Below are 17,475 nucleotides of genomic sequence, written 5' to 3'. Positions count from 1 at the left end.
TATTCTGACGACACTACACGAAGTGAGAGGAAAACTTCCAATAATAAGGGGAAATCCTTTCTTACATTGACATTAAACAATATCTTTATTTTCCAAAAATAATCTATACACTTCCACTACTTAATAATCCTGTAATCTATTTTTCATGAAATTGTTTCTTGCTGTGTTTTTCTGCCTTCTTGTAACATCCTCTATGAGCTCCTGAATCACTCCTTTACTCCCTCACTTTAATTTGTTTGGAACAAGCTTATTATTACTTATTATATTAGCAAAATAAGTTAATTAAAACATCAATTAATATGTAGAATATTCATTATGAACCCGTATCTATGTAAAATCACATCAAGTAGGTAAATTCATAAAATAATTAATAAATTCAAAGTGTGTCTATTTCTTACATTTTAGATAAACTGATAGAAATACAGTATAAACGAATTATGAGCCTTTTTACATTATTATAGTGTACATTATGTGCCATGGAAATTATGCAAAACCTTTGATTTCAATTCAGACTTTATATTTGATACAACAAAGTATACAAAATTGTAGCATAATCTCCAGAGTAGCTAGCTGATGACTATTTTAATGAATTTCATATTTTTGTCCAGTTGTTTTATGTGATTGATTAATCATAATTTAATGTCGGTCTCTTCCCCTCCCCCCCCTTTCTTTGCTCCCTTCCTTTGCGCCCCTTCCCTCCTCCATCATTACCCTCCCTCCCCATCCTCCTCACCTTTTTTCTTTTCTTCTGGCCAGGGTACGTGGATCCAATGTCTACCATAGGGCAATCCGCTTGGCAACATTTCCTGCTGATAACCTGGGGCTTTGTGGGTGGTTGTGTGCTATGACGAGAACTCAAGGTACTTTTCTAACACTTTAATGGCTTGAGTCTCTGAGGATCTTGTTAATTTCTCCACACTAGCTGTTATCGGGGGGAAAAAGGGGTTGTTCTTTTTCTTTTGTTATCTGATTTAGGCTGGTTATCAATGTAATGGCTGGATAATCCATTATTGTTTGGGAGGTTCTCCCCTTATTTGATTTTTGGCTTTATGTATTTTTGAAAATTTCTTAATAAACATATTATGGAACAACAAAATGCACTGTCTGATCTTTTATGCTAATTTAATTTTTTTTTTAAACTCTGAGGCATTTGAAGGCCCCTAGATTGGGTTAGCTTATATTACAAGATGAACTAAATAATTGGTGTGGCCCTTCATTCTTCTTCTTCCCCCACCACCACCATACTCCCAAAAGTGTGAGAAAACATTATTTAAAAAATGTTTAGTAAGTTGTATACTGCACAGAATATTTTATACATAACAAGACCTGAAAAATTGTTCACCTGAACCAAGGAATGCAATGGTGTTGATATACTGAAGGCATTGAGACTCTTAACATTGCAAGGGAAGGGGAGTTTTCCCCAGAGCTTAGTGAATAAGGTGAAGCTCTGTTGACTTCCATCATCCAGTCATGTGCAAGCAAAAATGCTGTTTTATTCATTTTCCTTGCACCTGATTGGGTATTTTATGCACAGTGAAATTTCACCACATTCACAAGCTTTGGGGGAAATTCCCTTGCAAAGTGCAACTTTCCTTGCAAAGTGAACAGCCTATTTGGCTTTGGTAAATCAACCACATTGGTTTATATTTTTGAACTTCCATGGCCATTAAGAAGATAAGGATAATTAATGTAACTTAGCAATGAGGATGGCCAAGTGTAGATGAATTGCAAGATAAACTTAGAGCCCTTTATCAGGTAGGCTACAGTCCCCACATTACTTTAAAGACAATATTTTTTTATCTGACAATTGTACCCTTGATATGTTTTTCCTCGCTGGACATTTTAGTAAGCAAGACACAGTTTCAGTTAAAAGTACTTTTATTTTTTTGCATTTTCTATTTTGACATTTAGGTCTCTGCATAAACTCAAGACACAACACAATATTAGACACAACTTTCACAATCATCCCTTGTCTCTTCAATATATAGATATTTATATATAAAAAAAAGAACACCCCCAAAACAAGATCTGATTTTAAAAAATATTTATATATTTACATATTAATAAAACTCTATATACAAAGGAAATTAAAACCTTTCCCAGTATATATGGAATGATTATAAAATTATAAGCAATATGCAGCATTTGTAGAAATACTTTAAACAGTAGTCATTGGTAACAGAAGCCCAAAGCAAAAATTAAATGTTCTGGTCACATAGGTATATATTTATTTTTTATATTTTGTATTTTTAATCTCAGGTCCCAGAACTACCAGAAACACATTAACATGATGAAAACAAGAAAAAACATAAACAGTGCAAAACAAACATTTGTGTTAGTACATACGAGAAACACCAGCAGTGTATGGCTACAGTAACAGTCAAAAACAGAATTCAAACCTTTGTCATTTATGAGAGTGAAATGATTACAGAAAATAGGCTGTGCATTTGTTTATTAAATGTTTTAAGATAAAGCACTGGAATATTTTTTGTTTTAAATAGATTGGGGTAAAAATAAAGCATATGATTTGTAAACGTATATTTAAATACTTTGCTTTCAGAAAGTAGATTCTTTTTTTTTTAGTTCCCTATTCTGCTTATTAGGGCCATGATGAAGAAAATTGTTTTAAGAAATGTTCAACAGGGTAAGATCATAGAGCACCTGTAATTTAGTAGTAATTATAATGCTGTAAATAAGAAAGAATATAAATGAAAGACACTTTAGTTCTTTATAAATGCCCAAATTCATCCAGCATTTATATTCCAAAATACACTAAAATCCTTACAATTGAAAAAAAGAGAGCCAGGGTCTTCCTTAACTACCTCATTTGCACAGGGTTGCTACAAAACCACAGGTACCCTTTAATTTATATATTATAGGTACTTATATAGTGCTTTCAATTTATGCAGTGCTTTACACATTACATACAGTATATTGTACATTCCCATCTATCCCTGCCCTCAAGGAGCTCACAGTCTAAGGTCCCTAACTCACATCCATACACATACTAGGGCAAATATAGGCAGGATACAATTAACCTGCCAGTGTGTCTTTGGAGTGTGGGAGGAAACCGGAATACCCAGAGGAAACCCATGCAGGCACAGGGAGAACATGCAAACTCCAGGTAAGTAGTGCCGTAGTTGGGATTGAAACCAATGACCCTAGTACTGCTAGGCGGAAGATCTAACCACTGTGCTGCCCCATTTTTTCTTTATGTTTTTGTCATGTAAGCTTTTGTCAGTGGAAAAAGAATACTGGATCTGTGTATTCTGAGAGTAATAATCTTTTTGCTAGGCTAACAGTATCCCACTTCTGTGCTTAATTCAGGTGACCACATTGCTGGAAGACTTTGGTGACCTTTATGTGTACAGGAGGTGTTTTTCCAAGCTCACTGAAGTTCTATAGTATGTTATGGGTTCCTGCCACCACCCATAGACAGTTGATGATATTATCCAATCCAGCTATTTTAGGTTGAAATAGGTGATAATCAGTTCAAACTGAGCATTGGAATGGGAAAGAAAGGGGATTTAAGTGACTTTGAACATGACATGGTTGTTGGTGCTAGACAGGCTGGTCTGAGTATTTCAAAAACTGCTGATCTACTGGGATTTTCATGCTCAATCATCCCTAGTATTTACAGAAAATGGTCAGAAAAAGGGAAAATATCCAGTGAGCGGCAGTTATGTGGATGAAAATCCCTTGTTGATGTCAGAGAAGAATGAGCAGACTGGTTGCTGTGACATTCAGGTGGTAGGGTCAGAATTTGGCTTAAACAACATAAAAGCATGGATCCATCCTGCCTTGTATCAAAGGTTCAAGCTGGTGGTAGTGTAATGGTGTGGGGGATATTTTCTTGACACTAGCAAGGTGTACCTAATAAAGTGGCTGATGAATGTATGTACCATATCATAAAACCATCATGTGTATTGTTAAAAACAAAAAAAAAAAGTTCTCATCAATAACCAAGATTGACAAATAAACAAAAAAGCAAATTGTTGAGGTTTCCATTCTTGAAGAGGTTTTCAAGTCATATTTATCTATATTTTTAACTGTGGCCTTTAATAACCAGCCAAACTCTAGAGCCAATCGTTTGCTGCAATAGACAATGAGCAGCCTTGGCACTGAGATACGTTGTACCCTCTTGCAGGAGACTGATAGTTGTGCTTAGGCATCCACTGCATGTGTCCATGACTTCAAAATAACATGCTTGAAAACTTATAACTAAAACGTTTGAAATATTTTCTCAGAATTTCAAGAAATACATGGACAAAATTGTCCTTACAAATGGTAAAGGCTAACACAATAGATTAGGTGTAGCTGACTGGTTGGTTCTTGTTTGCCTTTACTTTAGTTTCACAATTCTGCATACAGCTAGAGGCACTGGCTGACTAACTTCATAATAATTAAAAGCTGCTTCGTCAACCTGATGTTTACACTGGCAACAATTCAATAGTATTAGTTGGCTGAACCAAAGGACACTCACTACCAAGGCTGGAAGTACACTATATACTGTAGTTTTTTGTAGCATTGCAACTGGGCTGGGGTAACATTACTTCCAACTAGCTGACAAATACTCATATGAGACAATAATCAAATGTATGAGTGCGTGGCCCAGGTTTTCACAGCAGTGACGTCAGATTCTTCATCACCTTCCATAAAAGATTAAACAACTGAAAAGTTGAAAAACTAGATGGCCAGCCTTACTTTAGAATTTTTAAATAGGGCAACTTAAGGCAGGTATGAAATTGTACCTTATTGAAAAAGCAGCACCAATAGAGGACTGAAAGCACTGCAGCACTTATTGACAAGATGCAGCCAACAAATGTGTCAGTATCTAGCCCATCATAACAGCTGAGTAATTCTAGGGAACTAATAGCCTGCCTGTAAACTGAAGTCTGTCTTGTCAAATTCACATTACTAAAACAAGTAGCACTGCTCTATTGAACCCATATACATAACACCAATCTATAGGGATACCCATATAAATATATATATATGTTTTATAAATCTAGTATTTAAATTAAGACGTACCACAATCTGCTGCACGCATGTATCACAACCTCTGTTTCATGATTTTAACAGTAACAGCACAAGTACTGGTATATCAATGAAATATAAACTGCTAATGTGATGACTTTTTTCATGAAGGGATAAAAATTACCATTTTGGGTCATCTCTTCCTGTTCCACTGATTCTAAACGGACATTAAGGTCAATTATTATCTTTCAAACACTGATCATTATTTTTTACACAGAATATGACACTCGTAACTGCAGGAAACCCTTAAGAACCTCATGAATTTATTCAGAAGTGATGGAATATACAGACTGATTTTACTGTTGTGGGTTTAGTAACACTTTAAAGATAATAACCACATGCAATTTGTGTAAATGTAAATCTTATACAGGCAGGACAGACTTATACTCCATGATAATATGGGACACTGGACAACTCAGGAGTATTTTGAAGTAGGAAGTATTTTAATCGATGATTGGCCATTCCCGTTTGATAGGATTCAATCGCAAGACTGACTTCTGTTGAATGAAGAAGCTGGAAAAGTTGTTGATCAGCGGCTGTAGCTGATGTGTATTCTCACAGCAGTCAGTTGCTCTGTCAGAATGCAATGTCCAAGTAGGGGGGATTCCTCCATCCACCTTGTTTCTGTGGATGGAAGAATCTGTGTTTTTTTTATTCAACCTGAACAAAATAGAAAACTAACCATCTGTGGCCAGCTTCTTCTTTCAAGTGAAGAGGTAAGAATTGATTTTATTTAGGCATCTTACACACACTGCAAATTTGGTACTAGAAGATGCTCCAGAGCAGACCCAGAATACACTAAATGGTTTTATATCTCCCTGTAAAGAGCTAGAATGTACCAGAAAGTGCAAAGAGTCGACCAACAGAAATCTGAGCTGATCTATTCAGTCTATACCTAAGCCAACGCTACAAATCAAAATAAATTAGTGTGATTGACTGTAACCAGAATTTATGGATGATAACCCATAGGAATATTACAGGGTCTCTTGTGTATCATAACATATGAACTACTGTTACTGTCTGCATATAAAACAGAGGACATACAGAGACCAATATTCTCATTGTGTATCACATTTCCTAATGATACTGTACCTTGACAGTAGTGAAACACTATACAGTATGAGACAGTTTCCTTCATTACAAAACTATTATTACCTTGTACAAGCAATTTATTTAACAAAACAAATCACACATGAATACAATTTAATATGAGTGCTCTCATTGTAGAAAACCACTTATGGAAATATTGATTTAAACACTCCCCAGTTTCCAAAATTCTTTGGCCTCCTATAGTTTGACATAAAAAGCATACTTTAGAAGCAGTCTCACTGACCTGTGTTTCCAGAGCCAGGCAGTGTTTAAAGGCTCCAGTTCTGGAGTACATGACAGTACATTATGGTAACTGCTTTGTTGGTAAGAACAAACCAAAGCGAAGGCCATAGTATGGGCTGCAGGGTACATACACTATATTGCCAAAAGTATTGAAACACCCCTCCAAATCACTGGATTCAATCACCTCCATGACCACAGGTGTATAAAATCAAGCATCTAGGCATGCATACTGCTTCTACAAACATTTGTGAAAGAATGGGTTGCTCTCAGGAGATCAGTGGATTCAAGCATGGTACCGTGATAGATTGCCACCTGTGCAATAAGTCCATCTGTGAAATTTCTTTGCTAATAAATATTTCACGGTCAGCTGTTAGTGGCATTATAACAACTTGGAAGCAACTGGGAACAACAGCAACTCAGCTACGAAGTGGTAAGCCACGTAAAATGACAGCTGAGTCAGTGCATTCTAAAGCGCACAGTGCACAGAAGTCACCAATTATCTGCAGAGTCAATAACTAAAGACCTCCAAACTTCATGTGGCCTTCAGATGAGCACAACAACAGTGCGTAGAGAGCTTCATGGAATGGGTTTCTATGGCCCAGCAGCTGCATCCAAGCCTTACATCACCAAGTGCAATGCAAAGCGTCCAATGCAGTGGTGTAAAGCACGCCGCCACTGGACTCTAGAGCAGTGGAAATGAGTGATGAACCACGCTTCTGTGTCTGGGTTGCAATGCAATGGATGTGTCTGGGTTTGGCAGTTGCCAGGAGAACAGTACTTGACTGACTCCATTGTGCCAAGTGTGAAGTTTGGTGGAGGGGGGATTATGGTGTGGGGTTGTTTTTCAGGGGTTGATCTTGGCCCCTTAGTTCCAGTGTAGGTGAACTCTTAAGGCGTTAGCATAGCAAGACATTTTGGACATTTTCATGCTCCTAACTTTGTGGAACAGTTTAGGAATGGCCCCTTCCTGTTCCAACATGACTGAGCACCAGTGCACAAAGCAAGGTCCATAATGACATGGGTGAGTGAGTTTGGGGTGGAGGAACTTGACTGGCCTGCACAGAGTCCCGACCTCAACCCGACAGAACACCTTTGGGATGAATTAGAGTGGAGACTGCGAACCAGGCCTTCTCATCCAACATCAGTGCCTGACCTCACAAATGCACTTCTGGAAGAATGGCCAAACATTCCAATAGATACACTCCTAAACCTTGTGGACAGACTTCTCAGGAGAGTTGAAGCTGTTATAGCTGCAAAGGGTGGGCCAACTCAATATTGAACCCAAAAGACTAAAACTGGGATGCCTTTAAAGATCATGTGCGTGTGAAGGCAGGCATCCCAATACTTTTGGCAAGATAGTGTATTCCATAGAATGTCAGAGCTGGAGGCTGTAAATCCTGTATGCCTCTGAGAAGGCACAGAGGTGAGTCTGCAGGTGAGTAGATAGCTATGATGAGCAGTTCAGGGGAGTGGAGGTTGGAGCGATTGGGTATTCAAAGCCACATTTAGATTTTAAAGAACCACTAAACAATGTATTATACACAGAAAATGGAAATGTCAAATATCTCAATTTCTAAATGAATATGGATATATTTGCATGCATATTTGCCAAAATCATTTGTAGTGTTCTCATATTATGCAACTTTTTTGTGTTAGTGGTCCTTACTATCTGGATATGAAATGCAACTGCTAAGTTTCCTACAAAATTATTTGGTACTTGAGTTTTTTCCTTATTTGGCATACTTTTTTTAGGATGCAAACAGCCCTTTAGAATATTTATATATTTATCTGTAGGTGTTTATTACAGGATTGGTCCATATGTAGCTGACATATAGGAGGGGACATATGCAACAATAAGGTGCAAGCTTTGTCAGCTTTTAAAACTAGTGGTCTCCAGAAACAATCAATAGTAAAATCTTGTTACTAAATGTTATAGTAATAAAATCACTTCTTGGTGTAAAATGTAAAGCAATTAACAATCCAATATTTATCACATGTAATTTATTCTTTTATAGATTTATAGAGGTCCATAGCAAACAGAAAATGTAACTGTGAATATCTGTAAAAAATTCCCATAAGCACTCCATATAGATTAGTATAAACAGATCAGATGCCAGGTCTATAAAGACAGGTCTGACCTGTAGTAGTGGGAGAAAGGTCTTGGAAGCATACCAACGATCAAATCCCTGGGAATGGTACTGAGCTTAAGCCATACAAGTGTCTGATGGAGGAAACTCACATATCCTTAAAACCACTTTGGTGTCCTATGCTTTCCTTCCAGCAGCAGCTCCTGGCAACCTCTGGGTTTACATACCAAAGAAGCTAAACTGCATGCCTGTGGATGCCTTACATACAAAAATTTACTGTGTCAGCCGTGACTTAGACACTCCACCAGTGTCCTTTCTCTGGGGCTTGACTGTAGAGCTTTATGATTAAGTCCCAGTAGCAGGCAAAATGTGTCAGTGTATGGAGCATCTCTCTCACTGCTGAAAGAGGGATGAGTGGTATGTGGCTTCATTACTTTGGTATGTCTGATGAAAGAACTGTTCCTATATCCCCATATCAACCAGACACGCAGATTAATATGTTTTATCCAAGCACACTATATTTACAACAGTAATGCACATACCCTGTCAACTGCACAACCAATATTAACAAACAGCAGTTATGGTGGACTTTGGGGAAGTAACCCACCAAAGCCCTTGGCACAGTTCTTCTCTCAAATGCCAGGAAAGCTCAGTTTATGAGTTTCAAACAGTGGGGTTTTTTTTATACTCGTATATCCCTGTAGTATTTTCCTCGATATAAAAATCATCGAAAAATCCATCTACAAGAGTAACAGCCTTTCCTAATTTGCTGCAGAGGGTGGATGAACCTATGTGCAGAGCTTGCCTCCCTGGAGTCCTTAAGAGGTATAGGAACTAGTTAGCTGGCATGTATCCAAAACTGAAAAAACAGTACTTGGTGAATTGACTCTTTATTTAAAGCACATGTGTGCTTACAGTTACCTAAAGAGGGATTTCACCCGGGTTATAAAAAAAATTTAATATAGAAAACATATGGTTAACAGTCCATGGAGTCTAGAGTTACCTTATAGCTCATTCCTTGCAGTGGTTTAGCTCTCCGGTGACTCTACCTTGGATTTGGGAGCTAGCTGTGACTTCCATCTATCTCACAACCTGCTCCCAAATGCATATGTGCAAGGCACAGCAGTGCAGCGAAGCTGGTTCTACAGCGAGTCTGACATATCCCCAGAGGCTATATCCAGGGGAGTTGGCACGGGCCAAGGTTAGAGCTTTCCTGCTTAGGTGGGGATTGAGGAAGTGCAAGGGGTACCTAATAAGACAGGTGCCCACTACCTATAAAAAAAAAGCTGTAAATGTGTTACAGGTTGGGGAGGAAGAGGATGAACTGAACATTCCTTTTTGGATGAAGGTCCATTTAAAAGAAAAGTTTAGGTAGGCACAGTAACCGTTATGTTGATGAAAGTTTTAGTTTCATTTTTTAAACATCATGTATATAAGACCTGATTTAGTTATGTGTACTTTATACTGATTAAGTGTTACCGTGGCAATGCACCAAGGCTTGGCTGTGAAAGTATTAGGTGTGACAGGCTCAAGTGACACAAAACCTTTCCCAACCCAACCACTTTATTGAAAGCATACATTATATGGGTGTACCTTAATGAAACAGATAAGTGGCTCAGCTAGTAAAGGGGCATGGTACTGCAGCTTAAAGGTAGCCTTTTCTAAAGATGGAGGCCATTGCCATAGTTGCCTCACTGTCATGCCTCCCATTTGGAATAATATTTCTAACTTTACACTTACTTTCCTGATCAGCATACTTGTCCAAGGTCAGTGAAAAAAGTACTGAAGCCAGATGGTCAACTTAACAGCCAGGAAACTAGCAATGTAAGAAGTAAAGGAAGCCTTTACACTTCATAAAAATCTTAAAGATGAACTCCAGGGAGATGTTAAAAACACCAATGAACGCAGTTATGAATGTATTAAATAAAAAAAAACTATAAAAGTATTTTAAATGCAACTCGTAAAAACACATAAATTTAATGTGATTTTAGCCTCCTTTATTCCCACTATAGCAGCACTGTCTCTGAGAGGTTGGGGAGGTACTTTGGACCAATAAGGTGTCCTGCATTTAAAGATGCGGGTAAGGAACTTGCTGACAGGCAGAGAGGGCAGAGTTATAAGCTGATCAGCCTTTTGCTGCTCATTCAATGTCCAATCACAGGCTGAGGGCATGGAGGTGACCTAGCTGCAGCAGAGAAGAGTTTGGTTATCATGCTGGCTGTAATATGTAGTAGAACTGTGTAAGGCAGATGATGAGATGTTGTAATATGTAGTAGAACTGTGTAAGGCAGATTATGCAATTTTCTTTCCTGCAACCATGGGTTAGCGTGTTCAGGGGAACAGTTAGCGTTGATGGGAGAATTCCTCCATGGAGCTATTCATGATGCAATTTTCTTTCTTGCAACCATGGGTTAGCGTGTTGGGGGAACAGTTAGCATTGATTGGAGAATTCATCCATGAAGCTATTGAGTTCTCCTGGCAGGGGGGGAGGGGGTTGAGGGAGTTGTCCCTGCCAGAGATTATTGCTAGTGGCTAGAGCCGCTGGCGATAATCGCATGCTGAAAATCTGACATGCTGGTTGTACCCAGGTCGATTGATGGATTAACTTGGGTACAATCAGCTTGCCCATACATGGTTCGAATCTCGGCTGGCCCTGCTGAAAGAGCCAAGATTTGAACAATATATGGCTGGCTTTAATCTCAGTAATAGAGGGATAGAAATACAAAATCCTTTGGAGGTAATACAGCCCTTAAAATGTATTTAAACTCTATATTTGTTTTGAGTTCAGTTTTAAAATGCTCATAACTGAACAAAATAAAGTGGAGTGACTACTATTTTTACTTGCCATTTTCTGAAGGACTATGGGCGTACCTGGACAGTAACACATCCATCTTGTTTTCTGGTAAATTACACAAATGGAGTTATCCATATAGGTTCTATTACTGCAAGCTGTAAATTAAATGTTACTGTACTTCACTTCAAGAAGTTCCATCACTGACAAATGTTCACTATGTTAACTTGTAAGACATTTCCTCAGTAAAGATTCTTATAATAAAATGTAAATAAATGACAGCACAAAATGTTGCAGCTGGGATGAAATTTTGTATCACATTATGTATTCCTAATGGCTCTTAAAAAGAGCTAAGTGCTTTGATAGTTCAATGCCACAAAAATGCTTTTTTGCCATAAGTAGGTCATTTGTAGCTCTGCTGACAAGCCACCCAAACAATAGCAGTTCTCCTCTGGTACACAGACCCATCTGTCCACACTGTCCACGTTTCATTATACTGGTCCAAGTATTTAAAGTGACGTTCTTCGTGATAGTAGGAAATGCACTCTGCTGAAATTATCAGGAATTCATGCCCAGACCATCTTCTCATGACACATACTTCATACCTGTGACTTAATACCCAGTCTTAGAATGAAGCCACATTTCATTATCAGTGGTTTGCAGAGGATTTCCTGAAGAAGTAAAAGAATTCAGATAGAATATTACATTAAGTATACCTCCTAGCGATTTAAACACGAGTTCATAAATAACAGTTAATAAAAAATGTTTGAATTGTATTACTTCCAAAGTGCAGTCTGTTCTTTCAGGCATGTTTAATAATGCTCTGGTTATTTAATTATTCTAAGTGCATTTAGGGAACTGCTCAATCCTACATACATGCAATACATAGGTATTGACATCTGCCTCCTACATTGAACTAAGATCTGTTTCCATCATTTAGCAATACTATATTTGCCACTGTGGCTCTTGCATTGGTCTTCTTAGTGGCAAAGTTTAATTCTGGAGGGTCTTGGGATTAGCTCTGGATATAACTTTAAGCCCATGTACAGAGTACATATATGTATAGAGTACAACCACAGAATACATTTTGATGTTTCACAATTCACATTGCCATCTGCAGTTCATCTATGTCAGGGGTCTTGAATTAAAATTCACAAGGGTCCAGCTGGTAAAATGTTTTTCTGTCAGAGGTCCGAATCTCATGTTTGCACTTTAACACATCGCAGCCCCTTTTTACATCATAGTCCCCCCTTCACATCACTGTCCTCAGCCCTCTTTCACATCACAACCCCCCTTAACATTACATCTCCCCGTTTACATCAATGTCCACAGTACCCCTTCACATCACAGTCCCTTTAAAGCAGTCCAACGGTGTCCTCAGTTTCCCTTCACATCACAATGGCCATTTACACATCACTGTGCTCCCTTTACACATCACTGTGCTCCCTTTACACATCACTGTGCTCCCTTTACACATCACCGTGCTACCTTTACACATCACCGTGCTCCCTTTCCACATCACCGTGCTCCCTTTACACATCACTGTGCTCCATTTACACATCACTGTGCTCCCTTTACACATCACTGTGCTCCCTTTACACATCACTGTGCTCCCTTTACACATCACTGTGCCCCCTATACACATCACTGTGCTCCATTTACACATCACTGTGCTCCCTTTACACATCACTGTGCTCCCTTTACACATCACCATGCTACCTTTACACATCACTGTGCTCCCTTTACACATCACTGTGCTCCCTTTAGACATCACCATGCTACCTTTACACATCACTGTGCTCCCTTTACACATCACCATGCTACCTTTACACATCACCTTGCTACCTTTACACATCACTGTGCTCCCTTTACACATCACCATGCTACCTTTACACATCACCATGCTACCTTTACACATCACTGTGCTCCCTTTACACATCACCATGCTACCTTTACACATCACTGTGCTCCCTTTACACATCACCATGCTACCTTTACACATCACCTTGCTACCTTTACACATCACTGTGCTCCCTTTACACATCACCATGCTACCTTTACACATCACCATGCTACCTTTATACATTACAGTGCTCCCTTAACACAGTGCCCCCTTTCACATCATAGTCACCCTTTACACATTACAGTGATACATAGAATGCATGAAGGTAAAAAAACCTTGCACCTTTACAACCACTTTAAAGTAATACTAAACAGACACTGTTTAATTTACATTATCCCTTCTCTTTCTGTACGTGGATGATGGCACTGGAATTATTTTAGTAATAAAAAACAAAGCATCCAAGTATCCTTTTCCAAATCCATATACAGCTGTCACATGATCCAGCTCTTTCCCAGCCTGTCTGCAGGAAAAATAACAGGAGAAGCTTCTAGTTCTCTGCCGCTGGTCACATGTTCAAAATACAAAAAACAGTCTTTGGGATACAGAGTAAAAATAAATAAATAATATGCATAAACTGTTTTAAATCATCATACAAATATAATTTTGAAATCAAATCTTTATTATTTTTTGGCAATAACATGGTGTGGGCTGATATCTGCCAATCACATGCTGTGTAATACCCCTCCAGCCTGTGTCTTAGAATAACAGGGAAGTGAAGTAATTTCCCACCCCTATTGTGTTTAGCTGGTTAGTTGGCATGGAGAAGGAGGGAGGAAGAGGGCTGTCATTTACCACTTTGTATGCGCCCACATGTGTGACTCTGTAGTTACATGGGCTGCTGTGATGCAATAGGGAAGAATTACTCAGCACAGAAAATCACTGAAAACTGAGCATGTGCAGTAGATGCCAACACTGCTCTGCAAAATCCCCATGGACAGAATGGAAAGATAGAGTACAGCAGGATCAACCAGGTTTTTTTTTGCAGAATACAGAAAAAGAATCCCATAGTGACTGAGTGAGTATGAACAGTATGTAACACATCATTTAGTGATAGTTTTTATGATGTGGGTTTAATGACACTTTAATAATACCAATGTACATTAAAACCTGCATTAAAGCATCCCAATACATCCAGAAAGCCTTCAGTTTCCTTTCAGGTCAGCCCCACACCAAACCCCATAACCATATTCCAGAAAATGTTTTTTTTAACAGACGGGACATGGGTCAAAATCAAGCAACTGAATGATGCCTTTTCTTTAGAAACAATGAAGAAAATCACTACTTTGATTAGTGATAAAAAAATAACAGTTATATTTACTGTATATTTGTTTTCACTCTTGAGTTCTCACCTTGATGTTCATCAAGTCTCACCTTGATGTTCATACCAGACAGGAGATGAAGGAAGATGAGCCCCATAAACATTTATGGGGTTGCAATGCATCTGCATGACAGCTAAAGAGAGTGTGCACTGTTCAAAGTGCACTGATCCTTTAAGGGCATGATAGCTAGAGAAAAAAACCTTCCATTGGTGCTCTAAGCAACTGTTTATTTTGTTTAATGGTTAATACAGCCCTGGCTGTATGTATTAGGAATCCCTGGTTTATTGACCCTGTAGACAGACGTTAGATACCATAAAGAGATGCTTAAGATGACTTCTGTCTTTAGTTACCCTTAAAGTAAGTTTTGCTGTGATATTTGGGGAATGAATTGCTATGTCTTTGGACGGTTCTGTTTTGTCTGGTTAGAGAATAGCCATTGTCATTCTCTGATATTCATGAAATTGTCACTCTGGTGTCCATCTGTACAACCTTCAAATTGATGACACCCTTCTCTTAACAGCTCCCGTCCCATGCCTTTACTTGCCTATTCCTAATCCCATTCTGTCTTGTGAATATTTGCATCAAGTTATCTTTAAAAATAATTGTGAAAAAGTAAAGTATCCCCACTACTGTACATATGACAGATGGTCTAACAAGAGATTAGACCACTGTGATTGGGAGTTTTTTTTTCAGCAAATGATGTATATTCTTGTATATACACAAAAAAATTATCAGAAAATCTAGAAAATGGCAGGAGAAAATAGATACAAAATATTTCACTACATGTAATTGGGTTGATTTACTAAACGCAAATAGACTGATCGCTTTGCAGGTGCAATTACTTCAGAGCTTAGTAAATGAGGTGATGTTCTGCGACTTCCATCATCCAATCATGTGCAAGCAAAAGTGTTGATTTTTTAAATTTTCCTTGCATGTGATAGGGTATTCTTTGTAAAGTGTATTTTTACCTAATTTAACAAGCTCTAGAGCAACTTGCAAAGTGCACAGTCTGTTTGCTTTTAGTAAATCATCCACAATGTTTCTGTGTTTTTCCATATTTAGCTTTCTATGCATTACTGTTGAGAGAACTGATCCAAAAAGGTAGAGACTACTCCAATCTGGCTATTATATTTTTAAATTTCTTAAATACAGCATGCCTGGATCCAGGGCCATAGATATGGGGGTACCACCAGTCCTCCTGTATGGGGCCCAGGTCAGCAGGGGGGCCCAGGCAGCTGGGTGAATAGAATGTGGGAAGGGAGGGTAATCGACAAAGTGTGGGGGTGATTATGGAATGGAACTGATCCCTTGTATGCCTCTCTCTGCAGCAGCTGAAAGCTGGCTTCTTCTGCACTCCCTCCCTCTGGCTTTCAGCTGCTGCAGAGGGAGCCATACAGGGGATCGTTTCCAATAATTGCCCCTCACCACCCCCACCCCCACAGTGCTGTCGGGTTCCCTCCTCTCCTAACTACCAGCAGCTGCAAGCGCACAATAGGAACCTTCAGGATGGAGAATGTAAATATATTTTCCAGCCCCTTCCTTTCCTCAATGAACACAATGAGTGCTCGGTATCAATCACTGTGTTCTTTCATAACTGAAGCATAGTAAACTGTGATTTTTTTTTTTTTGGGTGAGGGCCCTGTCAGTTTGGCTGTGTGGGACCCCATGGTTTCTAACAGCAGCCCTGCCTGGGCCATTACTTATTTAACTCATGTATTTATTTATTTCTTTATTGAATTGACACCCTTTTATAAAGTATTCAACCATTTTTGCTTTTTGAGGTAAATATCTCATAAAGGGATAGTGAATTGACATTTTCATTATCTCATGAGATATAATTATGAAAAAAATGTGTCAGAATACCTCATGCAATATGCTTTATAGAGTTACTTATAGAGTTTATAGGAACTAAAAAGAAACATACTCAGTGGGGTTGATTTGCTAAAGGCAAATGCACTGTTCACTTTGCAAATTAAATTGCACTCTTCAAGGGAATTTTCTCTAGAGCTTAGTAAATGTGGTGAAGTTTCACTTTGTATAGAATAACCCAATTACATAGTTACATAGTTAGCCTGGCTGAAAAAAGACAAAAGTCCATCCAGTTCAACCATAGAAAAGAAAAAAAAAAGTTATAATTGTACACCCACAGTTGATCCAGAGGAGGGCAAAAAAAAATACCCAGCAAAGCATGATCCAATTTGCTCCTGCTGGGAAAACAATTCCTTCCTGATCCCCCGAGAGGCAATCGGATATTCCCTGGATCAACTCTACCTATAAATGTTAGTATCCAGTTATATTCTTTGTATCTAGGAAACAATCCAGGCCTTTTTTATAACAATCCACTGCGCTGGCCAGAACCAACTCTTGAGGGAGTCTATTCCACATTTTCACAGCTCTCACTGTGAAGAAACCTTTCCATGTTTGGAGATTACATTTATTTTCCTCCAGACGTAAAGTGTGCCCCCTTGTCCTCTGTGATGACCTCAGGGTGAATAGCTCTACACCGAGTTCACTATATGACCCACTGATGTATTTATACATGTTGATCATATCCCCCCTTAATCTCCTCTTCTCAAGAGAGAATACATTCAGTTCCTCTAATCTTTCCTCATAGCTGATCTCCTCCATGCCTCATATCAGTTTGGTTGCCCTTCTCTGTACTTTCTCCAGTTCCCCAATGTTCTTTTTGTGAATTGCTGCCCAAAATTGAACTGCATATTCCAGATGAGGTCTTACTAATGATTTGTACAGGGGTAATATGATATCTCTCTCTGGAGTCTATACCTCTTTTAATACAAGAGAGGATTTTGCTCACTTTAGAAAGCGCAGCTTGGCATTGCATGCCATTATTAAGCTTGTGATCTACCAGAACTCCCAGATCCTTTTCCACCATTGATTCGCCCAGGAAAATAAAGAAAATAATTTTTTCTTGCACATGGTTGGATGATGGAAGTCAGCAGAGCTTCACCTCATTCAGTAAGCTCTGGGGATAATTCCCTTATACAG

The 17,475-nt window shown here is 38.6% G+C and overlaps 1 protein-coding gene across 1 annotated transcript in view; it reads right to left on the bottom strand.

Annotated features, from left to right (window-relative positions):
• Positions 1-1,860: 1,860 nt before the first annotated feature.
• BEND7 (BEN domain containing 7) overlaps positions 1,861-17,475 on the bottom strand; it is a 122,759-nt gene continuing 107,144 nt past the window's right edge. The window contains exon 8 of the mRNA XM_089686142.1: positions 1,861-11,918. Coding sequence (XP_089542268.1) covers positions 11,860-11,918 — 59 coding nt within the window. The 3' untranslated portion in view covers positions 1,861-11,859. The remainder of the gene's footprint in view (positions 11,919-17,475) is intronic.

Source organism: Staurois parvus, unplaced genomic scaffold (assembly GCF_062004578.1).
Source record: "Staurois parvus isolate SC_StPar_1 unplaced genomic scaffold, SC_StPar_1.0 ptg000019l, whole genome shotgun sequence".
Taxonomy (NCBI): Eukaryota; Metazoa; Chordata; class Amphibia; order Anura; family Ranidae; genus Staurois; species Staurois parvus.
Note: the sequence above shows the minus strand (reverse complement) of the source record. Positions and strands in the feature narration are given on the sequence as shown.